The 27,317-nt window shown below is 45.4% G+C and overlaps 1 protein-coding gene across 1 annotated transcript; it reads right to left on the reverse strand.

The window, feature by feature from the left end:
- Positions 1-13,960: 13,960 nt before the first annotated feature.
- Positions 13,961-27,255, reverse strand: ANKRA2 (ankyrin repeat family A member 2). The gene is made up of 9 exons (XM_038530826.1): positions 27,067-27,255; positions 22,763-23,155; positions 21,983-22,141; positions 19,397-19,462; positions 16,995-17,092; positions 16,386-16,511; positions 16,014-16,080; positions 15,411-15,491; positions 13,961-14,463 (listed from the first exon to the last, which is right to left on the reverse strand). Exons 2-9 carry the CDS (start codon positions 23,049-23,051, stop codon positions 14,408-14,410), a joined length of 942 nt encoding a protein of 313 aa, XP_038386754.1. The 5' UTR covers positions 23,052-23,155; positions 27,067-27,255; the 3' UTR covers positions 13,961-14,407.
- Between the last annotated feature and the right edge of the window lie 62 nt (positions 27,256-27,317).

The raw sequence follows: 27,317 nt of genomic DNA on the forward strand, positions 1-27,317 counted from the left end.
TAATGAAAACAGTGTGGTACTGACACAAAAATAGACACATAGATGAATGGAACAGAACAGAGAGCCCAGAAATAAGCCCGCGCTCACAGTCAATCCACAACGAAGGAAGCGAGAATGTACAACGGGGAGAAGACAGTCTCCTCCCGACACGGTGCTGGGAAAACTGACAGCTACGTGCAAAGCAATGAAGCTAGACCACTTTGTTTTTACACCATGTGCAAAAATAAACTCAAAATGGATGAAAGGCCTAATTTTGAGACTGAAACCATAACACTCCTGGGGGGAAACATGGGTAGTAATTTCTTTGACGTGGGGCAGAGAATCGTTTCTCTAGATGTGTCTTCTGAGGCAGGGGAAACAAAAGCAAAAAGGATGTGGAGAAAACCGGAACTCTTGTGCAATTTTGGTGGAAATATAAGTTAGTGCACACACTGTGGAAAACCGTATGGGGGTTCCTCAAAAAGATAAAGTAAAACATAGAAATACCATGCGATCCACTCATTCCCCTGCTGAATACTTACCCGAAGAAAACGAAAACACTAATTCAAAAGAGATACGTGCCCCCCAGGCTGTAGCAGCGCTCTTTCCAAGAGCCCAGGTGTGGGAGCAGCACGTGGCCGTGCACGGGTGGATGGACGAGCACCATGCGGCACACGCACGCACACTGTGGCGTAGCGGCCACGGAAGACACTGGGACCCTGCCGTGGTAACACCCGGATGGCCGAAAGGGCCTCACGCAGAGTGAGGTTAGGCAGCGCAAGACAAATACCATATGATTTCACTTACATGTGGAATCTAAAACACAAAACAAATGGGTAAACAAACAAAAAGCAGAAACAGACCCAAAAATACCGAGAACAAACTATGGGAATTAGGAGGATGGCTGGGGGTGGTGTGGGGGGGGGCAGGCTCTTCCTTACGGGATGAGTAGGCCCCGCGTGGACGGCCCCGCAGGGGGAGAATAGTCAGGTCTTGCGAGGGCCTTGCGTGGTAGCAGATGGTGGCAGCCGTCGCGGTGAGCCTCGTGCAACCTGCGGAGTGGCCCAGTCACTAGGCCACACGCCAGAAACTAATGTGACGCCGTGTGTCAAGTATACCTCGACACAAAACTCCTGGCCAAACAGGACCCCCTGGGTTACCGTATGGGTAAGGAGCAGGAACTCGCGCATTCATGGAATTATGTAAAGCAAGGCGTTTTTTCCCCAAAAACATTGTCTTGGATAAATACAAAACATTATTAGTTATTTTTTCATCACATAAATAATATCTGGAAAATTGGATTTCTGTATGGACATAAAAAAAACCCACACATCCATCACATATATTTTTCGTTTTGCCCAATTCATCTGAACAACCTTTGTCACACACTTGTCCACGTTTGTCCCCGTCTTCGGGTCAGGACACTTGAATATCGGGTTTGTGGGAGGCTGCTGGGCGTTTGGCCCGAGCAGGGCAGTGGCCTTGTCTCTAGAAGGGACATTCCTGCATGATAACGTCTGAAATAAAGTTCGTTGCAGGTGACATTGGTTGCGGTGACTGTTCCTTAGCTTGGGCTGTCTGACCCCCGTGGGCCTGCGAGGCAGGGAGGGCGGCGAGCGGGCAGTGAGATCTCCATGCAAGACTCCAAGGGGCCCCAAAGTGTTCCCACTGTGGCTATGGCGAGTCTGGAAGGTTCCCCAGAGAGTATGGCAGGTGGGCCCGCGCCGCCCCTGAAGGTCACGCTCAGATCATGCAACTACCTGCTGCCTCCTGCCCGGGCACTTCCCTCTCCGGGTGCCCGCCGTCCTCCTGCCCGGGCCCGCGGCCTGCTCCTCGCTGCGGGCATTTGGGGGAGCAGGTGCCCGCTGCCGTGCGAGGGGCCCGGGCCGGACGCTCCACCAACAGCTCGGCTGCAGCTCGGCCTCCACCCGGCCGCAGGCCCGCCTCCCCGGGCGCAGTGGGGAGTGGGGAGGAAAGCTTGCTGCTGCCACCTCACCCCATGACACAGGTAAATGGCTCATTGCCTCAGTGCCCTGAACCTACTCCCTCAGCAACGAGCAGCAGTTTGTCGGAATAGTGTGATTTTTTAAATTGTGAGATTTCGAAGTTAAGAAGTAAATAGCCTGCTGACGATGCTTACATCTCAAATATATCTACACCCAAAATAACGGATCTCCAGAAAGTTCTGGTTTGGTATATGGAGTGGTAAACAGGCTGGAAATACTTAATTTTTTTTTTTAACGATTTTATTTAGTTATTCATGAGAGACACAGAGAGAGAGAGAGGCAGAGACACAGGCAGAGGGAGAAGCAGGCTCCCTGCAGGGAGCCCGACGCAGGACTTGATCCCCAGACTGGTGGGATCACGCCCTGGGCCGAAGGCAGACGCTCCACCACTGAGCCACCAGGTGCCACTAGCACCTACCAGTGCTCACAAAATCAACACCCTATCATGTGAATAGTCACATTATTGGTGAAGAAACTTAAGCTCAAAGACTCTCGGTGTCACAGCCACTAAAATGGTAGAAACAGAGATGAGAACTCAATCAGACCTCCAGGCCTCCCTGCCACAACATGAAGCTCCAGAAGATTCTCTCTGCTGGGTCACAAAACCCTGTCAGCTCCGGTTTAAGGAGCGATATTGATCCCATCTCCTGAGATCAATATTAATTTGTCCTTCCCAAGGACTTAGACCCTTTAAAATGTCCTTAATCTTTGATTTAGAAATCCCACTTCTAGGAGGTGCCGGAGTGGCTCAGCCGGTAGAGCACCTGCCTTCAGCTCAGGTCATGACCCCAGGATCCTGGGATCAAGTCCTGCCTCGGGCTCCTTGCTCAGCGGGGAGCCTGCTTCTCCCTCTGCCCCTCCCCCTGCTTGTGCTCTCTCTCACTCTCTCTGTGTCAAATAAATAAATAAAATCTTTAAAAAAACAAAACAAAAGAAATGCCATTTCTAGGACTCTGCCCTAGTCCTATAATAGAATATACAGAACAAAGCTATAGTTGGAAGATTTTTTTTTACATACTGTAATTTATAATAGAAGATAATAAATGCTAAACAATATTAAAACACTTGAGTCACTTTAAATATTAAGTACTTGTTTACTAAAAGTGATTTAAAACACACTCAATTTTATACATGATGAATTCTCAAAAGCATAAAACTATAAAATATAAATATAAACATTATATTTATATTTATATAAATAAATAAATAAAAATAAGAATATTGAGATGAAAAACACAGCTGGAGGAGTTATCCGTAGCTGCCTCTGCGTTGTGGTTCATTTGTTCATCATTCATTCCTTCGGCGAATATTTATGGAAAACTATGTCGGGCATGGTGCCAGACCCTGTAGATGCAACAGTGAATAAGATGGATCAACATAGCCTGTCCTTAGTGAGCTTACAGTCTGGAGAACCTTGGGATTTTTAGCAGGAGGATTTGTGTCAAAATTAAGGGGCACTTTAAAAAAAAATTCGCATAGTTCATGCTTTGTTCGTGAAGATTGGCTCCCTGAGTCTAGGATGGGGTTGCAGCAAAGTAAAAATTTTTGTTAAATCTGTTGATGATTGTAAAACACAGCTAGGATGATTTGTGCATTCTGAGAGATGAGCAGAGGGGCGAATACAAGGCGTGGAGCCGGAGGGCCTGCAGTGGATTGTGAACAGTCTTCTAGAATAGAGGTCTCCAAACTTTTATGATGGTATATCCCTTCAATAACAAAATGAATAAATAAAATGAAATTAGCATTCCCCCATATACAAATCTTTATTTCTAAATCCACATCTGTACTTGTCCACTAATATATTACACGTATTATAAAACACTGTCCAAAATTGAAATTTAAGAAGGGCGAAATTAAATATGTTATAAAAAAATAAAAGGTCTAATATTTGCCCCCTTCCTCTATCCCACCAGATTCTCTTGATCACCCAGTGTGGTTCATTTGGAAATTATCTCTTCATGGGCAGCCCGGAGGGGCTCCGTGGTTTAGCACCGCCTTCGGCCCAGGGTGTGACCCTGGAGACCCGGGATCAAGTCCCACGTCGGGCTCCCTGCATGGAGCCTGCTTCTCCCTCTGCCTGTGTCTCTGCCTCTCTTTCTCTCTCTCTGTGTTTCTCATGAATAAATAGATAAATAAATCTTAAAAAAAAAAAAAAGAATTTCTCTCTCCACTCTAAAAGATGATGAGGCTGTGAGTGGCAAACGAGAAAGGAAGCTACTTCTAAGAAGTCATTGCTCCTCAGTGTGACAGTCCTGAAAGGGATTCAAAGCGAATGAGGAAACCAATAAAGTGGAATCGACACAGACCGGCGTCATTAGACGGCAATCAGAGCGCCAGGGTGCGCGTCCTTGCCTCAGTGGCTCCCGTGCAGGTGGAAATCCTCCTGCAGGCGTGGGGAGACTTCGTGGGGTCTCGGGCCCTAACCCGCGTCTTCTCTAAGCCAGAAGAGCCAAGAGGAAGGGAGAAGGAACCGCGTGGAGCGAGACCACAGGGCAGCTCACGCAGGCCAGAGGCAGCATCTGGACAAGGCGGGGGCTAGAGCCACGAGCCCAGGGCGCCCCCGCCCCCCCAAGGCCTGCTTCCTGTCTTGCTGCTGATCCTCCATCGGATGCACGTCGGGCCTCCAGGGCGAGGGGGCAGGAGCAGCGCAGGCCCTCGGTTCCTTGCAGGGCTTCAGCCTCCTGCCTGAGCCACCACCTTGCTCCCCAGTGGCACCGCGGGGGGACCGGGAGCACCAGGAGTCACCCATCCCTGTCCCTCGTGACTCGGCGGTGACCGGCTAGGACATTTTGGAGTGTCTGGAGGTAAATCTGCCACCACACCCCTGCCTGTGATCGCGCTTCCCATTTGGAGGCAGTGGGAGGACTGGTTGAGCGCCGCTGTCTACACTGTCTCATCTGTTCCAGAGTCCGTAGCCGAGGCTCGGGATTCGCAGGACCATCTCAGAGCTGAGGAAGCAGGTGCCCAGAGACGTGAACGCCTGTCCAACCATGGGAAGCCAGTCAGCGACAGAGCAAATGGAGCTTAACTTAGCTCATCTCACCTTTCTCAGAGCTCTTACATTTTCCCAAGAACCTATGACTATTTCCTGTAAAAAAAAAAAAAAAAAAAAAAATCTGAATTTGTCTTCATTGGGAAGATAATCTGTAACGGTCACAATCAGCACATTCTGAACCATCCAGATAACAACGAGGGAATGGACTGTATGACCAGAATCCTTGTTTTTATCCTTCCGTTCGGCTCTGCCCTTGAACTTAGAGCACATGAAGCTCGGTGGGCTTCCTGGTGTGCTCAGCCCTGAGGCTTTCCGCAGCAGCCGAGCCAGACACGGGGGGAAGGACGGAGTCACCTCAGCACACACGAAATACAGGCACCACAGACTAAAAAGTAACTTGCCCGTAACACCCGTGTCCGCATTTCCGGTAGGTGTGCCTTGGGGTCTCAGTCTCTGGATGTATAAGTTTTTAATTGTCAAATTTTTAAAAAGATTTATTTATTTATGATAGACAGAGAGAGAGAGAGAGGCAGAGACCCAGACAGAGGGAGAAGCAGGCTCCATGCAGGGAGCCCGACACGGGACTCGATCCCGGGACTCGATCCTGGGACTCCAGGATTGCACCCTGGGCCAAAGGCAGGCACTAAACCACTGAGCCACCCAGGGATCCCCTAATTGTCGAATTTTTAAGAATGTTAGTGGTCAGCATGCCCTGGAGGGTGGTTCGGTTCTGGAGCACGACAGCAATCGATTAGGCACCCACGGAACGCAGCCTGGTATCTTCAAATGAAGAGGGAACTCTACACTTTTCAGGTGACACCTGCATTGCCCCTTAGAGTCCCCTACCTGGAAGTTTTGTTTCTATGTGAACATGTGAACAGGCATTCCCAGGAGTTGTGTTTTCAAACCCACAATATAAGGACAGACTGAATATAATGACCAAAACTGAGCTAACATTTGTCTACCATTAACCTCAAATTGACGGTTTTATTACTCAAGACACTACCATCCACTGGCCTATCATGTTAAAGTATATTGCAAATCTGCATTTCATTACCTTTATGGTAGTCGATTCCTATTTTTTCTTCAATTAAATAGTAATGTATAAACGTGGACTTTATACATCATTTCATGGTTCTACCTATTGAGATAACATTTTAATAATGCTCGTAACCTGGTGAGAGTTGGGGCCTGCAGTGATGTCCCTAGAGTGTGAAGGGGCTGGAGTTGCCGGGTGGGGAGGAGGGCGGAGCTGTCCTGTCTCCCGGGTCCCCTCCCCACTGCAGGGTGGCTCACCTCTAACAGCTGCCCACTGATTCCTTCCTTCCTTCCTTCCTTCCTTCCTTCCTTCCTTCCTTCCTTCCTTCCTTCCTTCCTCCCTCCCTCCCTCCCTCCCTCCCTCCCTCCTTTCCTCTTACTGTAACTCCCTTCTTAGCTCCTGGCCGTCAGGGCACTCTTTCTGTCTCTCTCTGTCTCTCTCTCTGTCTCTGTCTCTCTCTCTCTCTGGAAACGTTTTGAGGTCCTGATTTGGTCCAATGACCTTATTTTAAGGGTGAAGGAGCTGGTGCCAGGTGGATACGGTGACTGTAGCTCCAGGCCTGTCCTCCCTCCCCCGGGTGGCCACCTTTGGGTTTCCAGCTCAGGAGGGAGACGCATGCTGGTGGGACACGAGGCCCTGGGCGAGGGGGTGACTGGCTCCGGGGGCCAGCGAGGCGCCGGGACCCGGGGACCGGGTGTGCTGGCCTGGGGCTCATCCTGCAGGGACCTGCAACAAGGGGACTGTGACGCCGGGAGAGCTCTGTCCCCTGCAGGCCTCCCTCGCTGTCCCGCAGCGGCCCGGGGCTGCAGCAGGATGCCAGCTCTCAGTCTGCCCTGAATATAAGGAGCCTGCAGTGGTTCTTAAGCCCCGGGATTCCTGGGCTCCGGCCCAGATCTGGAGCATCCAGGGGAGATGCCCAAGGGTCTGTGTCCCCAGGGGCTGTGGGCACGAACACACCAGGCCCCTTACCCATGTGACCGGAGGGGAGGAGCGGGTCCGGGCCAGCTGGCGCCTGGAAAGGACTGTGAGCCATCCCGCCAGGCCTGAGAACACCAAATGGGTGGCTCTCATCCGAGGAATTAACGACAGAGGACAGAGGCAGGCATTCTCTCTCTCTTTTTTTATTTAAATATTTTATTTATTTATTTGAGAGAGAGAGAGGGAGGAAGAGAGGGAGAGAAGGAGAGGACAAGCAGGGGGAGGGCCAGAGGGAGAGGGAGAAGCCCGCTGGGTGCTGAGCAGGGAGCCTGACCCAGGCTCGATCCCAGGACCCCGGGATCACCACTTGAGCTGAAATCTAGAGTCAGATGCTCAACCGACAGAGCCACCCAGGCCCCACAAAGGGCAGGCTTCCAAGGAGCACCAGAGATTATGGTGCAGGAGCAGCAGCAAGCTTCTCTGGGTGACAGGGGACTGACAGGTGGCGGCGGTCTGGCCTGGGGGGAGCCAGCTGCACTTGTTCAAGGCCTTGAGCGCAGCCAGCCCTGTGGTTCCATTTCAGGGGAGGATGTTTGTTTAATGCTGCATGTGGGTGAGTGGAGCTGGGCTCCGGGAGGGTTGGCTGGGTTCCCCTGGTGACATGTCCTAGCTCTAGGGGAGACCAAGTTCCATTTCTGGTCTTTCTGGTCTTTCTGCCATGTGGTCAGAAACAGGTGCGCAGAGACAAAGGGTGTACCAGCGAAATCATCCTGACGCTTGTTACATGGTTGAGGAAAACGTCCCTGGACACTATTGCAGTAGGGGACACAGAGCGAGCTCAGTTCCGGCTTTAGCAGAAACGACTGAGTATCCATAGCCGAGGAGCAGAGTGAGGGGATCTGTGGTTGGAAAGTCATTGAGCGGAACTAGGGGCTCCTGGGGGGCTCAGCGGTTGAGCGTCTGCCTCAGCTCAGGCGGTCCGTGATCCCAGGTCCTGGGATCGGGTCCCGCATCGGGCTCCCTGCATGGAGCCTGCTTCTCCGTCTGCTGGGTCTCTGCCTCTCTGTCTCTGGGTCCCTTATGAATAAATAAACAAGATCTTAAAAAAAAAGAAAGAAAGAAAGAAAGAAAGAAAGAAAGAAAGAAAGAAAGAAAGAAAGAAAGAAAGAGGACCTTGATTAGCCATCAAGGGTAGGGCGACAACTCTTGCTGCGGTTGTATTTTGCCTCAAACAAGGCATTATGCATTTCATGGGATCAAGGTGCTTTTGAGGCTGACCTTTCCTGGATCCTGACCCAAGAGCCAAGGATTTCACGTTACATCACGACTGCCACCTGGCGGCGGTTCTCGGAGGCCACATGGACTGCACCCCGCTTCCGGAGAAACCTTCCCTTTGGGGAAGGTTAAAATGGGAGAAAAAGAAAGCAAAACAAAAACACAAAAAACTGCTCTTTAGAGTTGTTGAAACATGATATATTCACGTAAAAGAAAAATTAGAGACTGATTTTTACATTTTGCATACGTTTTTCATAGTTGGCCCTCAAATAATGACTTTGGTCCTTTAAAATATGATTTGATTCATGAAATCTTGGTTGATCCCCCAGTGGTGAGGGAGCATCGCCATTGCACACAGTAGGCCACAGCTGAACGCGGTGCACACTGTGCTCGCGGCCACCGTCTACTTCTGAGAAAAAAATGCTCTTCTATCAGTAGAAGAAATTGGAGGTGGAAATTTTGGAAAATGTAGATAGAAAATTGTTTATGGTCAGCATCTTCTTTCTTTTTATCTTATTTATTTCTTTTTTTTTTTTTTTAGAGAGAAAGAGAGAGTACCTTCGTGTTATGGGGAGGAGTGGGGTGGGGGGGACCCTAAGCGGGCTGCGCCCTGAGATCCTGACCTGAGCTGAAATCAAGAGTCACCCAGGCACCCTGGCGTCCTCTCTTTCAAATAAACAAAACAAAACAAAACAAAAAGAGCCCACCTTACAGCAGACCTTACAAGATCGGCCTAATGGGGCTTTGGGGGCCTCTCTTCCAGCCTGGACAATGCCGCAGCTGTCCCTGTGCTTCTGGCCGGGGTTGCACAGAGCGCGAGCCCGGGCGCCTGGCTCTGTCCCTTCTCACGGGCTGTGTCCCCTGCCTCCCGACCTACGTCAGCTCCCCCGACTGCCAATGGCCACGCTCACAGCCCTCTGGATGCCGACGGGCCCCGCGATGCAGCCCAGGGGCGTCGGGGCGAGCACTCTGGCAGCGCCAGGCCGAGGGCCCGCACAAGTGCACGAGGAGGGTCGCCGAAAACAGTTCGGAGCGAGTCCTGCAAGGGCCTGTGGTACAGGAAACAAACCTTTCCCGTTTAAATTATTTTGCCTTCTACAATAATTTGGAGCAAAATCGAAGGGTTGGATGGAAATCCGTGTCGTGTGAGGGAGCTAGCCTCTTTCTGAGGTTTAGAAACGACGACTGAGCGTCACCCCGCGGGACTCCCACTCCGGAGCAGGCGCAAGGGCAGCGGGCAGGTTGCTGGGGGGTAACCCCGGGGCCCAAGGGCAGCCTCGACTTTCACACGCTCACCTGGCAGGTGTGGCCGGGCCTCCGCGGGAGGACGACTCCCTGTGGGAACTAGACAGCCGGCCTCAGAGCCCCTGGCTGTCTCCAGGTGAGCTCCCCCAAGGCCTGGGGACCCAGTGGGGGGCCAGACCCACACCTGCTCAAAGCACGGGGAGACACAGGCTTTTCGGACCTTTCCTGGGGGTCGCCACTTGTGGATTCCCCTGTCCATTTCCTCTAGAAATTCTCAATTTGGAATAATCCTTCCAGGTTCATAACTAAATCTCTGACAAGAAGATTACGAGTGTATCACCCTGGCACCTGAAAATACACACACACACACACACACACACACACACACACAAATCTGACCTTTGGGATCCTGTGGCCTGTGAAAATCTACTCAGGTCACAATTGTGGAAAATGATCTTTAGCAGGAAAGATGACGAGTGGCTTTCACTATTTGGGGAATGGCTCAGCCCATGTATGACTTGGCAAAAATATTAAGCGGTGCCTATATTTGAATTGGAGACTGTGTGGTTCGGTATGTCAATAAATCAAAATATGCTTTACAACAAAACTGCATCTGTATGTGTGTATGCTCTGTGTCTATGTCGATATACGCTTGTTGACATTTATGGAAAATTGATTATCAGGTGTGACTGTTGGTGGCAGTAGCTGGGCCATTGTCGTGCATCACTTTTGGTTCCTAGGGATCCCCAAGGGCCAGGCAACAGCCTGGTCACAGGGAGTTGCCTGTGCCTGCCCTCCCGTAGAGCCTCTCAGGAGCCCGGTCGGAAACCCTCGCAGCCCAGAGCCGACACCCAGGGAAACATCCCCCCGCGGCCCATGGCCCCCTGACTCTTGTTTGACGGAGCCCCTGTGATTTTAGACAGAAAAGTCCAAGTACTATAATCTTTTTTAATGATTCAGATGTGAAGGCATTTTCTTCATGGTGCAAAGAGTTCTTTCCCCAGTGTTGGAGTTCACCCCTATGAGAAGGCGCTGCCTTGGTGACACTGGCAGTTGTACTGGTGCCGGGCTGGCGACTTGCTTGGGGTGAGAGGACACGAGGGCGTGAACTGACCTTCCCAGAGGGGAGCTGAGGCTGAGCAGAGGCTCCCCCAAGGAGCCTGGTCCCTAGGAGGGCCTCCGGGGAGGAAGAGGGGTGCAGAGAAGGGCGCTGGTCGGGTGGGGCCTCGGGAGGAGGTGTCAGGCTCAGCCGGGTGACTGCGTCCTGTAAAGCTGGCCTAGACGGCACTTTCAGAAAGACGTGGGGATCCGTTACTGGGGTCAGGGGGTCCGGGGCTCTCAGCAGGACAGTTGTAGCCCAGCCTGGCAGCCACACCTGCCCCACAGGATGGAGGAACCACCAGAGTGGTGGCTGGGGGGGGGGGGTTGGTCATATGTGCGTGCACTGTGTTGGGTGGGGGCTCCTCCCAGGAAGGTTTGTGGGGGAGGTTGAGGCAGGGAGGGAGGGTGGGAGGAGGCCCTGAACCTTTGCTGTCTGCCCCAGGGCTGGTCTTCTGGAGTCTGGAATCACAGCTGGGACCCTGGAAAGAGGAGGGGTGGAGGGAGAAGGGGAGGAGGGAAGGGGGGAGGGGCGGAAGGGAGGGGGTAGGAGGAGGGACAGGAAGGGTGGTGGAAGGGGAGAGGGGAGGGAGGAGGAGGGATGGGAAAGGCAGGAGGGGGTGGTGAGGTGGGGGACGGAAGAACGGTGGAAGGGGAGGGAGTGGGGGGTACGGGGTGGGGGGTAGGGGAGGGGGGCCAGGGGCCAGGAGGGGCCAGTGAGGAGGGGGAAGGGAGGGGGTAATGGAGGTGAGGAGGGGGAAGGGGGGGAAGGGTGGAAGGGGGAGGGGAGGAGTGGGAGGGGAGGGGGGAGGGGAGGGGACGGGGTAATGGAGGTGAGGAGGGGAGATGGGAAGGGGGATGGGAGGGAAGGGGGATGGGAGAAGGGGAAGGGGGATGGGAGGGGGGAAAGGGGGAGGGGAGGGGCGGGTGGAAGAGTGAGAGAGGAGGGGGGAGGGGGAGGAGGGGGGAGGAGGGGGTGAGGAAGGGATGGGAAGGGCGGTGGATGGGGAGGGTTAGGGGAGGGGGTGAGGGGAGGGGGTAGGGGCGGCGAGGAGGGGCGATGAGGTGGGGGACGGGAAGGGCAGGTAGAGGGACGGGGGAGGGGCGGCCTGATCTGGAGGGAGGCCGGGGGGCAGGGGCGGGGCCGGCGGGGCGTCGGGGTCCAGGGCGGCTGCCACCGGCGGGGTGTGGGCCGGGGAGAGAGGCCGCCCCCAGGGCCCTGCCCCCTGGAAGCCGCGGGGCAGCTCCCTCCACCCTCGGAAGGCCACTCGGGCACCTGCTTGTCTCGCCGGCTGCACAGAAACGGGGGACCTGCGGCCCCGGGGTCAGCGCCCCCGCCCCCCCTCCTCCGGGGCGCCGGTGCACCGAGGGCCGGGCTGTGCCCCACCTGCCTTGTACCTGTAGGGCCTTTACCTTTAGAGAAGATGAAGATAGCGATTCCTTTCTTTTTTCTTTTGTTAAGATTTTATGTATTTATGAGAGACACACACACAGAGGCAGAGACCCAGGCAGAGGGAGAAGCAGGCTCCATGCAGGGACCTGATGCGGGACTCGATCCCGGGACCCCGCGGTCACGACCTGGGCCACAGGCAGAGGCTCAACCACTGAGGCCCCCAAGCCTCCCAGGAAGGTTGTTTCCTGGGAAGGCAAGGACCTTAACACATTTTGCAGACTTCAAAAAGGGAAGGTTTTACCTTGATTTAGTGAAATCCTCGGTGAAATCCAGTGGAATGACTTTCTGGGGCTGAGGGTCCTCATCTTGGAGCAGAGGAACAAATAATTGAGGCTTTTAAAGGTCCGAGATATGTTATGAAAGTTTCTGAATAATTTTTTTGGTCTGTGTAGTTGCTCAGTAAACTAAGGCGCTGGATTTATTATCAACGTATTTCACACTGGAGATAATTAGCCCTAATATTAGGGAGCAAGTGCTTATGATGGTAAGACTGTGTCTTGTCTTTACTCAGTATTTTATCCTCACATCAAGCAGTGTCTGGTACAGAAGTTCTGAATAAATATTTGTGAAATCAGTAAATACTACATAAGAGGCACTTGACTTTTTTTGTTGTTGTTAAAGATTTTATTTATTTATTCATGAGGACACAGAGAAGAGAGGCAGAGACATAAACAGAGGGAAAAAGCAGGCTCCCTGCAAGGAGCCGGATGCAGGACTTGATCCCAGGACCCCGGGATCACACCCTGAGCCAAAGGCAGACACTCAACCGCTAAGCTACCCACGTGCCCTGGAAAGGGGAATTTTCTTTAAGATATTTCTGAGATCTGTTGATCTAAGAATCAGAGCAGGAGCAAAGTGGCTATTTATTTTTTTGCTTCTTTAAAAAAAGTGGTTATTTTAGATTCCATTCCAGCTTAAGTCATTTGGGCTGCTTTTCAGTTGTGGAAAGCAGTTGGGACATGCCCAAATGGATCACTGGATTTTGTTACCTTATAATATAAATATGAACTAAAATTTCATGGGTATGTATCATTAATAAGGAACCAAATGGAAGGGTTAATGGTCTTGGGTTAAGTCCATCAGAAGTGCTAGAAAATTGATTTAAAATATATGCCTGACAATGGATGAAACACTAGTATATTTTTACATGATTCTGGATGGCCTTTGGAAGGAACATCCATTATTTTTCTCTTTTCTCTGTGGTTTTCCTTCTGGCAGCCTCTGCTTCTTCCATTCCAGGTAGTCTGGGGGCAATGGTGGATTGGTAACCAGTCATCCCCTTCTCCCTCCAAAATCAACGTAGTATGATATTTATATCCCATGCTACATTTCTGACTCCTAGGAACTTAAATCTTGAGCACAATGATAAACAAGGGATTTTAAGCCAAACGTTACCAAGGCGGCATCCACCATAACTGGCCATGATTTTCCTGATTGAGACCCCTGGCCTAGTTTCCGTCCTTGCTATTGCCTGCTTCTTGAGCTTTCCTCTCCATTTTGTGTCTTTCCTTAATTCCCTTTTGCTTCAATTAGGTGACTGTATATGGCTTACAACCAAAGTATCACAACTGATGATCACAACATCTATTTTCCAGATGAAGTGAGTAACCCAAGTCTTACACTCACTGGTCAAGCCAAATTCCAGCCAACAGCTCTCTTTTTTAGATTTTGGTGTAACACAGGTTTATACTGCTCATTTACTGGAATTAAAGAACATCTGACTTTTATTGAAGGACTTATATTTCCTACTAAAAACTTATTTACAAGAGAAAATTATTCTTAATATACATGTAAAAATAACAGTCAAGTCTTCATTGACTGTTTTACATTTAATTTAACTCTATTGTTTGATCTAATGGAGTGTCCTCATAAGACAGAAGGGTTAAAGTAAAAATCCTGAAGTAATCCCTTAATAATCATATAAAATTTAAAAAAACTAGCACGCAAACAGAAAAAAGTACTTTATTTATAACATCATTTTGTAAACAATCACACTGTGCATTTTTAAATTCAATAACAAATTTTTTTCCTTTAGATTTATAGCAAATCTGTGTGAAGTCAATGAATTAATACAAGAGTAAAGATGAAAGGATAGATAATTTTTGAAAATGTTAAATTACAGCACTTGATACAAAGACAGATAACTATCTGTACCATAAAAATTTACATGCCACAAAACATTAATTTATAATTTTAAATATGCAGTAAAACACATTTATAAAAAAGCATCAACATTAATTTTATTATAAACCAGTGAATTACTCAGAGGAATATTTATTAAAACTTACTAAAACCAGTAAATTTGCAACTGAGGTAAAAATTTATAAGTAAACAAAACTATCATTTATAAGAGCCAAAAAGTAAGTGGAAGGGCAGACGACACTTCCTGACAACTATGTCTACTCCTTGATATTCTGAAGCAGCTTCAGTAAATGTGACTCGATAACCTGTTGAACTAGAACAGACAGGTTTATCAATACCACAGCAGGTTGATCACAAAATTTTACACAGAACTATCAAATTCAACTTAACATCAACCCTTCCTCTTAAAATAAAGTCATTCTTGGGCAGCCCGGGGGGCTCAGTGGTTTAGTGCCGCCTTCGACCCAGGGCCTGATCCTGGAGACCCTGGATCGGGTCCCGCGTCGGGCTCCCTGCATGGAGCCTGCTTCTCCTTCTGCTTGTGTCTTTGCTCCCCCCACCCGTATCTCTCATTAATAAATAAATAAAATCTTAAAAAAAAAATAAAGTCATTCCTCATATTCTGAGGATATATTCCGGGTGATACATACTCCTAGTCTGAGGATGGTCGAGATTGCAACGTAACACTTGGTTACTTAAGCCTTAGTCTGTCACTGACTTAGTAATTGTCCAAGATATTGGATTCTGTTCTTTTTTTTCTTTTTTCTTTTTTAAAATACAACAAAATGTTTAATGAGCAAATTCGTCTTAGCAAATATGAAACTCCCACAGAGAGGAAAGGGGGGCCGCAAGTCAGGCAGACTAGAAAGGAGAGTCAACTACGTAAGAAACCAGGGAGGGCACGGAGGGGTGGTGGTGGTGGATTCTGTTCTTGTACAAAGTGTGTTCTAAAGAGCAGAGAAAGGGCAACTATCAAGCATTTTATAAGTAATTTGCTACAAAAATGTTAAATCTTGTGTGTAAATAGGTGTGTGCTTGTAGCAAATAAATTTTGGGTTGGTGAAAAGTAACAGTAATAAACTCACTCCTAAACCTTAAGAATTTGTTGATTTTGCCCACAGTTAAAAGTTAATGTCAGGAGTTAGGATGACATGCCATGTTTTATGACTATAAGTGATGAAAATAGTTTAGACTGCTAGTCTGTACTGTTTATAGAGCTTTACCAACTAAAATAAAACCTGATCGTTCTAAAATACTTACCACTTCTATAGCCCAAGGCTACAGCTAAATCCATAGAATTATACCCAGAGTCAGTTTCAATTGTTGGGTCAGCTCCATTTTCTGTATCAAAATAGAAAAATCTGCATAAATAAAATGAAAATGTAGATGTGTTTGTCTATTACTGGCTCGTGTAGCAGGACAGATTTTCAGCAAACTGGGTATTTTCGGGATGGTCTGACAAAGTACAGAGTACATGAAGTACACAATTCACTTTGGTGAGTCAGGAGGAAGACACACCAAACACACAGGCATCCTCTGTAACAGCTGAAACTCATCAACAACCGCAGACAAAAGTAAGGCATGAAAACACTGCGGACAGAGCAAACGACAACAGCTTCAGACCTGATCCAGACCTGACCCTCGAAAGGAAAGCAACAGAGACAAACGCTCTAAGCACTGGCGTGCTGCAGGATGGAGCTGCTCCTCACCTGGGCAACTCTATGGTAGCGGGTGCTGCAGCATGACTGACATAGTTAATGATAGTTAATGATTCTCCTGAGTAATAGCAGGGGAGGCCAGCTTGTATAAAAATTAAAGTCCTCACATGGTATTTTCTAAACATTTTCACTTTTATTGGCTTACCTAAAAGCATTTTTACACATTTAACATGATTTCCATGTACAGCATAAAGCAAAGGTGTCCCTCCATTCTGCAAAAGGAAAAGGTGATTTAGTTTATCAAGGTGACCAAGATTTGAATAATTTAATGTTGCTGTGAGAAGTTTTACTAAGAACTGGGCATGTAAAAGTAGTTTAAGGCAATTTTCATATTTCGTGAAGACTATTTAGATCAGAAGCAATAATTGAGTTTGTGCCATTAACTTTTTCTTCCATGTGTTTAATTGGCTAAGTTAATTATTTTTCCAAATGTTTGGTAAAATTTATTATGTCTCTCCAAACTAAATAGTTCCTAGAATTTATTACAGTATTTTAAAAATCAGTATCAGAGACTCACCCAATCATATTCATTTACATCAACTCCACAATCAAGCAGCATTTTGACAATATCTGTGTAGCCTTTACTACATGCCAATGAGAGTGCACTTTCTCGACCTTTTCCTAAAAGCTGGGGATCAGCACCCTGGAGTGTCAAGTGGAGATAAAAGACTTTTCAATTCATATAAACAAGAATATTGTTATTTCTGTCAATAAGAATTACAGTTCAGTATTTAGGTCAAGTAATGTTCTGGGGTTAATAACACAAACTTCTACTCATGGATGCTCTTATTGTCAAGGTTGCCTGGAGGCCTTCCTTCCTTCCTCCATCTCAGGGCTAACTATCCTCTCACTCCAGAGTTAAACTGTATCTCCCCCATGAAGTTCTCCTACGGGGCCGACAGTGCTTTTGTTCCCACTGCACTTCAAGGGACTGGGCATGAAATTCTCTGGCTGTTGCACGTATGATTAATCTTGTCTGCCCAACTAGATCCAAGTTCCATAAGAATATGAAAAGTACACAAAAATTTTTGGATCTTCTACCATCATATCTAATTGGCTGGAGATACAAAATCTTTACTCAAGAGTTAATAACTACACGTATACATTTCCGAGGCATTTTCCTTACATTCTGAAGGAGAAACTCTACCACAGCTATTTGCCCGTGTGCTGCAGCCCACATCAGAGGAGTAAATCCTTCTTCGTCCGTGTGATTGATAACATTTTCTATTTAAAAGAAAACAACTTTTGTCATCTAATTTACCAACCATCTATTAAGATCATTATGCAAATACTGGCATTCTAAAAGGTGGCTTGCACTATTCAGTGAGGTTCACTTCCTGCTGACTATTAGCTGCAGTCCTATTATGTGCTATAACCTGTAGTCTGAATGTATTAAAATGTGCTTCCATACACACAACTCAGTTCAAATAGCATATTCTCTGACGTATAAACTACCAGGCATGACATAATGCTGGGCACAAGGCAGTCCACAGAAGATGGACTCAGAATCAGGGAACCACAGTCTGAGCCCTGGCTCTGTCACTTTATAGCAGTGTGGTTCTAGGCACAGCACTTCACTTGTCTAATGTACCGAATGATACTTCGCTTATCTCAAAGCGTAGTTGGCAGAAACACAAAATGAGATTATATGACAGCCCTTAGAATTATATAAATATGTATTGTAAAAACCCCCAAATCTTATTAAAGCCATATTCTACTCTACAGCTAGCATTGCTGCCTTAGAATTTTTTTCACTCTTGCTGGTTTGCTAACAATATTATTTGCATGAAGACTGAATAATCTGAAACACAGTACCATGTAATTCTACCTTGAACTCCATTTTGTTTCCTAGATTCAGTCTACTAGTTATAAAGTCCACAGTTTTCCCCTAAATTTATTTAGAAGACTGAGAATGAAACTTCAAATATTTATAAACAAATATACTAATGAAGCATGTCTTATAAAAGAATGGCACAATTAAAAAGAAAAAAACCAACCTTTTAAATCATGTACCCTGTATTCAATCAATAATGTTGGGACAACTGCTAACTTTGTGAAAAATGAAAATCAGAGTACAACTTGCTCTGTATCTCATTACATCAAAACATTCCATATGCGTCAAAGATTGAAATGTAAAAAAAGAAACCACAGAAATTCTAGAATAAGGGGTGAATTTACTTATAATCTTGAAGTAGAAAATCCTTTCAAAGCAGGATATAAAACTCAGAAGTTACAAGGAAAAAGAAAATTTACCACTACAAAATGCTAAGCTTTTGTTGAGAACATGAAAATCAAAGGAAAACGACAAACTGGTTTAAAAAAAAAAAAAAAAAGCAACATAAACAACAAAATGTAAATTTCTTTAATTTAGTTGAGGTCATATAAATCAATAAATTTTAGGCAGTTCACATACCAAAAGGCTTAAATCGACCCTAATTTTAAGAATCTAAACACAACAAGTATGAGATACCACTTTTCACCAGAGTTAACTCTGGTATGAGGATAGGACAAATATCTGGCAATATATATAAAAGTGAAAATCTGGGGATCCCTGGGTGGCTCAGCAGTTTAACGTCTGCCTTCGGCCCAGGGTGTGATCCCAAAGTCTCGGGATCTAGTCCCATGTCGGGCTCCCTGCGTGGAGCCTGTTTCTCCCTCTCCCTGTGTCTCTGCCTCTCTCTCTCTGTGTCTCTCATGAAAAAATAAATAAAATATTAAAAAAAAAGTGAAAATCCATATTCTGGGACACCTGGGTGGCTCAGTGGTTGAGCATCTGCCTATGGCTCAGGTCGTGACCCTGGGGTCGTGGGATCGAGTCCCACATCGGGCTCTCTGAGAGGAGCCTGCTTCTCCCTCTGCCTGTGTCTCTGCCTGTGTCTCTGTCTCTCATGAATAAATAAGTAAATAAATATTTTTAAAAAAGAAAAAAGAAAACCCATATCCTTTTGACCCAGCATATGAACTAGTAGGAATTAAAAAGGAGGCCAAAAAGAATGTTATTTAATAGCAAGAAACTGGAACAACCACCACCAAGGGGACTAGTTACAAAATAAAAATACAATATATGTGTATGCAGCAATACAGTGCAAAATTATGAACCTCTTAAAAAAGAATGAAATCATTCTTTATGTGGTCATATGGAAAGATCTCCAAAATATTAAATGAAAAAAAGTGTAATGCAGTGTGTGTAGTATTTTCCCTCTTGTGTACATAACAAAAAGCACATATATATTTTCACACATAACTCCAAAATTAAGCAGGAATGCTTTCTAAAAGAGTTTCCTGAAAACATAAGAAATTCATGTTTGCTTTTGGGCAAAAGGCTGGGGTGATAAGGGAGGCTGTAACTTTAATACTTTGTCATACTTTATTTATTCATTTATTTTTACTATCTATGGAATTATCTGCCTGGTGAGATTATGCGACTATTTTTTCGTTTTGTTTTTATACCTTCCAGTATTAAAACAACAAAAATAAAATAAATCTGATTAAATATGTTTAAGTACATTTAAAAAGACAGGCTATTACCTTGTTCAATCCGAGTAGCTAGATAGAGCATCTCTCCCTGGGCGGCCAACTGGTGAACAGATAAGGCTGAAATGATACCACAAAAAGCTTCATGTTTTCCTACCTGCAGGGTACACTTTCATCATGTCATTCATTTTTGTGCAGCACTTATCTTTTCTAAAACAAAAACTATTATTGTTTAAAAAAATAAAATATATTCTAACATTAAGTAGCCATTCTGTATCTGAGAAACGATATATGTTAAAGGGAATTCTGACATCTGGAAAGTACTGTCATCAATGAATATGCTGTTATGATCAACTATTAACAATACAAATTGTCTTATCAATAAAAGAAATGGGTTAGGTATTTAATTTTAAAATGCTAATTCAATATCCAAACTTATGAGGATTTGGGGTCTAAACACAAATCCCAAATATTATTATTTCAAGACTCCATGAGTTCTTCTTAACTTCTGGATTGAGTAGTAAATGGAAAAATGACTTTCAGAGTAAATTCTTGAATACAGAGTAGTTATGGCTAATTAGCTGTGTGACCTTGAATAAATGATTGACCGTTTGTCTATAACATGAGGGATATGAACCGCATGATCTCTAGGTGTTTCTTTTCAGTTCGAAAGTATCATGGTTAGACTATTTTAGAACGTCTTTATTTTATTTATTCATTTACTCAATCCATCCATTTGTTCATTTATTTATTTTTTAAGATAACATCTTTATTTTAAAATAAAACTGAACAGGCCCTATTCTATGAGGGTTCATCTTAAAAATTAGTATCACCTGACCCTTGACTTCAGCCGTATGACTGAGTGGCCTTAATAAAAAGGTAAGCAATCACGAAGCCCATGCAAATTTAGTTAAGTAGAAGAAAAATGGCTAAGAGGTGAAGTAAGAGTCATGAACTCCTCCTGGCTTAAATGTTATACATGTGATTCAAAATCAGGAGGGATACAGAGTTTCCAAAGTAAAAACATGTATCTCACCATGCTTTAAAATATAGATGCATTTACATTATATAGTCAAATACAGTTCCTTTTTTTTTTAATTTTATTTTATTTTATTTTATTTTATTTATTTATGATAGTCACAGAGAGAGAGAGAGAGGCAGAGACACAGGCAGAGGGAGAAGCAGGCTCCATGCACCGGGAGCCTGATGTGGGATTCGATCCCAGGTCTCCAGGATCGTGCCCTGGGCCAAAGGCAGGCGCCAAACCACTGCGCCACCCAGGGATCCCCTCAAATACAGTTCCTAACATCAAACTACTAACTGGTTTTGTCTCATTAACATACCTATGCTACACAGAATGTTTTCTGATTTATATAGAAAAACTTTATTTTGTTTCTTTTTCTTTTTTTAAATTTTGTTTCTTATAGAATGATTCTGTACTTTAAAAAAATTGTAATAGATAAAAAAAAATTGTAGATTCAAGGTTTTAAAAGAGTTAATTTCGTATTCACATGCACAATTATAGTCAAATTCAAAATTACTGTAGTAACATTCCGGGTTTTACTATAAATCACTAGTTGAGCACTGATCTAATTTATAAGTAAATTTATAAATTTACATTTATAAGTAAAATGTAAAGCCTTGCACTCCAAGAACAAAAAAACACTCACAATGTCTTAGTGTGCACAAAGTTCAGAATACAAATTGTTTGTTATAGTAAGACTACAAAGGTTTAAAGAAAGAAAACCTGTAAGGGCATCTGGGTGGCTGTTAAGTGTCTAACTCTTGATTTAGGCTCAGGTCATGACTGCAGGGTCATGATCTCAGGGTCCTGAGATTGAACCCTGCAACAGCTCAGAGCTGGGTGTGGAGCCTGCTTAAGATTCTCTCTCCCTGGGATCCCTGGGTGGCGCAGCGGTTTAGCGCCTGCCTTTGGCCCAGGGCGTGATCCTGGAGACCCGGGATCGAATCCCACATCAGGCTCCCGGTGCATGGAGCCTGCTTCTTCCTCTGCCTGTGCTCTGCCTGTCTCTCTCACTGTGTGCCTATCATAAATAAATAAAAAAAATTAAAAAAAAAAAAAAAAAAAAGATTCTCCCTCTCCCTCCATACCTCCCCTCTTCCCCTCAAAAAAAAAAAAAAAAAAAAAAAAAAAGAGGGCAGCCCGGGTAGCTCAGCGGTTTAGTGCCACCTTCAGCCCAGGGCATGATCCTGGGGACCCGGGATTGAGTCCCACATTGGGCTCCCTGCATGGAGCCTGCTTCTCCCTCTGCCTGTGTCTCTGCCTCTGTGTGTGTGTGTGTGTGTGTGTGTGTCTCATGAATAAATAAATAAAATCTTTAAAAAAAAAAAAAAACCTGTATAAAATCTGTATGTGTATAAACAAATATAAACCTGTATTTGTATAAACCTGTATAAAGTCTGTATTAAAATTTTCATGTTTTCAATATAAAACATGAAAATAGTCAATTATGCAGTAAAATTGTAAAAAAAAATTTAAATTAGTGAAACTATTAAGATATCACGTAAGCTTTCCCAAATAGGATATGCATTTAAAGAAAATAACGTTTCAAAGCCAAACTTTTGAAAGTATTATACTAGTAATAAGAATATTTGAGTACATTAGTGGGAAATACTTACAATTTGCTAATAGAGGTGTGGTTGAGACCTCATTTCCTCTGTGTTTGTTGGTCAAAGTAGTTGATTGTTTTATGGGTGAGAAGTGCTTTGTTGTAGAGGGAGTGTAGACATGTCTTACTTGAATTCCCGGAGAAGGAGATGTATGGATATTGCATTCCGCTAAGTAAAATAAATTTGAACACATTGAAACAATATTTTAATGACAAAGCATTTCAAAGTTCTATGTCAATGTTTACATTAAAAAAGAATTATGTGAGGTACATCTTCAACTGTTTCTCAAGTGATACTATTCTTTGCTATAAAATGTATTATCACAGTGAAAGTATCAGAAAAAATCTGTACTAATTTTGAGCAATTTTATTCTGAGATCAGTTTTTTTTTTATTCAATAGATCATTATTAAAGTAAGTCTACAAAAGTGATGACAAACTTCACTGCATTAAAGCATGGGAAGCTGATGCCAATCAAATATTCATGGAATAGGGAATTTAAGCTAATTCATTTCTTAAAAGGCATAAATAGTTTTTTCTCCTATAATTGAAAGGGTATTTTAATTCGTAAATAAAGTCAAGCAAGAAAATTAAAAAAAATCAACATATACATCATGTAACATGAAATTATTTAATTTTATTGGTTTTGGTGTGATTCTAGAAAAATCATATTAAGAGACAACTTCCAAACTCTCTTCCCAAACTCAAAAATCTCATGTTCAGAATGGGGGAAAAAAAATGAACACAAAGAAACAAAAACAAATGCAGATATTTATACCATAACTTTCAACCTTTAAATAGGACAGATGCCACTTCCAGGTCAGAGTTAACCTGATCTTGAATATTTTTACTATCCTCTTCATTTAAGGACTTCACAAATCTTGAACACACGTTCATATCAAATCGGTTAGGTAATATGAATTTCATTCCCATGGCAACACCCTGAACTGATCCTTCTTCTGCGTTTGAGTCCAGCTGATGTTCTATTTTAATATCCGGCATGCCAGTTAGACTGTAACTGCTGGGACACTCTTCCACTATCAGCTGGGCTCCAATATCCAGATTTGCTGATGTAGCCATGATTTCAATTGTAGTTTCAATAATTAAAACATTCCTTCATGATTTCCTCTTTGTTTTATAGGAGTGGTATCCAGTGTGTTCTTGGAATTCAGATATTGAAAAATCTGAAAGAAAAAAATTAAAAATATTGTATCAACTTAGGTAAAAGTATTCAAAGTACGCAAAGAGTGCTCTTACAAGCACCTAAACATAATAGTAAGCATTCAATGTTCGGAGGCAGAAACCTGGGTATGAATCCAAGCTTTACCACTTGTTAGCTGTGTGAACCTGTATGTCCCTCAACCTCTCTAAGCCTCAGTCTCACCTGGAAATGGAGGTGTCAATATTAACCTCACAGGATCTTGGTAAAGACCAACTTAAGTACAGGAACACTCTCACCTTCCTCACTAGGTTCCAACAAATTTTACTCTTTTCTCCCCTTTCCTATTCCTGAACATTGCCAAATGGACAGAAGATCAAACTAACAATGAAAATAAATTTTCATGTTCTTTCACCAAGTTAGAATAGACCTAGAAGATGGCAGCTATGAACCAGGAAGAGGGCCCTCACCAAAACACAACCATGCTGGCACCGTGATCTTAGACTTCTGGCCTCCAGAACTACCCAAAATTCCTGCTATTGCAGAAGCCTACAGAGTACTTGGAGGCACTTCACTAAGATGGAAAGAAGCTAGTTCCTGCTGGGACCAAACACCATAAAAAATTCCTAATAGCATCTTTTTCTCAAAATTTGGCATTTGTTGTTTTCACAGTTCAAGTGAGTGATCCTTTCATTGACTATTAGGTCCTTTAAACCACCTCTAATGTTCAAGTGCCAAGACTTCATTTCATTAATTAAAATGGCTAAAAATTAAAAAAAACAAAACAAAAAACTTTTTGGGACGCCTGGGTGGCTCAGTGGCTGAACACCTGCCTTTGGCTCAGGTCATGATCCTGGGGTCCTGGGATTGAGTCCCACATCGGGCTCCCTGCAGGGAGCCTGTTTCTCCCCTTGCCTGTGTCTCTGCCTCTCTCTCTGTCTCTCATAAATAAATAAATAAAATCTTTAAAAAAAAAAAAAAACCTTTCATGAATACTTTAAATGCTTACCTATACTTCATCCTTTATATGCTATGTTTACAAGTGGCTCTCAGTTTGAATTTAAGATAGAACTCATGTTGTACCCATGCCTACTAGCATCTACAACACCTGTGATTCTTGGATGGTTACAGGCTTTACCAAGTTTTGGTTATGATGAACTGAAGATATACTTTTTATCAGTTTTTGTTCAGTTCAAATGTTAGTAACTTAATATAGGTTTTTATGAAAACTGTTACTATACAAACATTATAGATTGGCTTCCTTTGCTTTATCATCTCTAGGGTATTAGGATCAAACTAGAAATTTTAGATCTCAATTTCTGTAAAAAAGTATTAAGAAATAAGAATTATAAGAATTACTTTTTTTCAAATATAGGTAATCAAGACATGAATTCAATAAATGCAAACTCTCAAAGCATAGACTATACATACACCTGTTATGGAATCATTTACTACTGTTTTATAATGCATTTTTAATAATCATTGGTACTTCCCTAAAAACCTTAATATAATTTCAAGAAAATTTCATTATTGTACCTAAAACTGCTTTAAAAAATTAAGAATTCCAAGACTATAAATACCCAATGCATATAATCCCTGAGACAGGAAGAAAATCAAAACATTTGGTTCATCTTTTTATTTAGGGTTTACTGCCTCTTAGGAATTTTGAGAGGGTGCAGGGTGTTATAAAATTGGAATTTAAAAAGAAAAATGCAGGACTGCTTGGGTAGCTCAGTTGGTTAAGTGCCTGCCTTTGGCTCAGGTCATGATTCCAGGGTTCTGGGATCCAGTCCCACGTCGGGCTGCTTGCTCAGCAGAGAGCCTGCTTCTCCCTCTCCCTCTGATGCTCCCCTGCTTTTGCTCTCTCTCTCTCTCAAATAAATAAGTAAAATCTTAAAAAAAAAAATGCATTAGGATCACAGTGGAACAGAGGCTGGCAAACCATACATTTACATATGACCACTATTTTCGGTTTTAAAACATTTTCCAAGATTGATCCTTATAGCAATCCTTTGAGTAGTGATGGTAGTTAACTGTTCTTTCCTATGTAGAGAAGAGGAAACGGGAGCTTGTATATTATGATGGACCCATCCCGGGCTTTGGCTACATTACCTTGACCACTAAAATAAGAAGCAGCACTATACTAATCCAAACTTCCAAGGGACAAGGCTGAAGAAATAACAAATAGTAACAATAGTGATAAAAAGAGTAACAGGAGTAACAGGTAACAAAGTCAACATACTTCAGCAAAAGGAAAGAAGGAAACCAGAACAGAAAATGAGCTATGATTCAAATGGAGATGGAGGAGCAAAGGGCTTTAAAAATGTATCGCAAGATATGAACTGTTTCCTGAGAGAAGAACCATCTCCCACAGACCCCTGCGCAGAGCAAGGGTCCTAAGCTCTCTTAGCACACTGCACTTATTTCTATTTTCAGTATTTTATCGTTCTCTTGAAAATTTCCACTTAACTCCCAAGACATGGAATGTAGGATAGAGACCACTACTAATCTCTGCACACAAGGCAGGGTGTGATGCTATCAGGTGTTCCAGAAACGCTTCCTGACCTGAACTTTGACATCGTTTCCATATTCTTTTCTATCCTGAAATGACCCTGCAAGATGCCCAGCGAAGGCTTTGCTAAATGAGCTTCAGCTTCACCTTCTTCTCGACATCACCACTCACTACCTGTGCGACCCTGGACGGAACAATCACAATACGATTTCCGAGAGTCATTTTATTACTTTATACAATTTAGATGGTTGAAATAGACATCTCTAATATTCTTTGTGGCTCGAAACATCTTCAACATCGTAAAACTGGGTTTAGGGGATCCCTGGGGGGCTCAGTGGTGGAGCGCCTGCCTTGGGCCCAGGGCCTGACTCCAGGGTCCCGAGTTCGAGTCCTGAGTGGAGCTCCCTGCATGGAGCTCCCTGCATGGAGCCTGCTTCTCCCTCTGCCTGTGTCTCTGCTTCTCTCTCTCTCTCTCTGTGTCTCGCACGAATAATAAAATCCTTAAAAATAAATAAACAGGGCAGCTCTGGTGGCCCAGCGGTGGAGCGCCCGCCTTCGACCCAGGGCGTGACCCCGGGGTCCCGGTTGGAGTCCTGCTTCCAGGCCCCTGCACGGAGCCTGCTTCTCCCTCTGCCTCTCTGTCTCTTGTGTCTCATGAATAAATGAATACAATATTTTATAAAAAAAACCATACAAACTTGGACACCTGCGGGGCTCATCATTGGGCACCTGCCTTGGGCCCAGGGTGTGATCCTGGAGACCCCGGATCGAGTCCCCTATCGGGCTCCCTGAATGGAGCCTGCTCCTCCCTCTGCCTGGGTCTCTGCCTCTCTCTCTGTGTCTCGCATGAATAAGCAAACAAAATCCTTAAAAATAAATAAACAAGGCAGCCCCGGTGGCCCAGCAGTGAAGCGCCCGCCTTCGACCCAGGGCGTGACCCCGGGGTCCCGGGTTCGAGTCCTGCATCCGAGGTCCCGCGTCGGGCTCCCTGCATGCAGCCTGCTTCTCCCTCTGCCTGGGTCTCCCGTGAATAAATAGATAAAGTCTTTAAAGAAAAAAATAAATCTGGGTTTATAGGCGGAATGGAATTCTAAGTCTCGGAGGGGGAAACCGGGGCGAGGAGGCGGGGGACGGAACATGGGCCCTGCAGCTCCTCCGAGACTCCAGGGACGGGCCGGGGCGGAGGGGGGGGGTATGGGGGCGGGGTGGTAGGATGGAGCCGGCCGCGCGGCTGGGGGCGCAGGGACCCGGAGACCCGGGGGCCCTGGGAGCAGCAGCCCCGCCCCTCCGGGACCTGGGGTCGCCCGGGGTCACCCGAGGTCGCCTGCAAGGGAAGGAGGCGCCACCGCCCCCGCCGCCCGCCGCCAGCTCGCCGAGGGCCGCAGCCCGGCGCGCACCCCACCGGCGCGGGGCCGCCACACTACCTTCGACCGCCGACAGCCCGTCGGGCCTTTCCATCTGCGGCCCCGGGCTCCGCAGGCCCCCAGCCCCGGCTGCGTGGGAGCGTGACGTCACTTCCGCCGCCTCCTCCCGGCTCCCGGCGGCAGGAACGCCCCGCGTCGCCGCCCCGGGAGGCCCTGCGGGGTCCTCCCCGCCGCCGCGCGGTCGTCGGGGCGCGAGCACCACGGAGCGCCGGTCCCTGGACGAGACCCGACCGGGCCACCGCGGCGACGCC

Source organism: Canis lupus, chromosome 2 (assembly GCF_011100685.1).
Source record: "Canis lupus familiaris isolate Mischka breed German Shepherd chromosome 2, alternate assembly UU_Cfam_GSD_1.0, whole genome shotgun sequence".
NCBI lineage: Eukaryota > Metazoa > Chordata > Mammalia > Carnivora > Canidae > Canis > Canis lupus.

Coding starts and splice junctions, on each gene's coding strand:
- ANKRA2 (XM_038530826.1), bottom strand. CDS start 23,051: ATGGCTACATCAGCAAATCTGGATATTGGAGCCCAGCTGATAGTGGAA. Junction 22,142..22,762: donor GGCATCTGTCCTATTTAAAG/GTTGAAAGTTAT, acceptor TATTTTACTTAG/CGGAATGCAATATCCATACA. Junction 16,081..16,385: donor ATGTAAATGAATATGATTGG/GTGAGTCTCTGA, acceptor TTCCTTTTGCAG/AATGGAGGGACACCTTTGCT.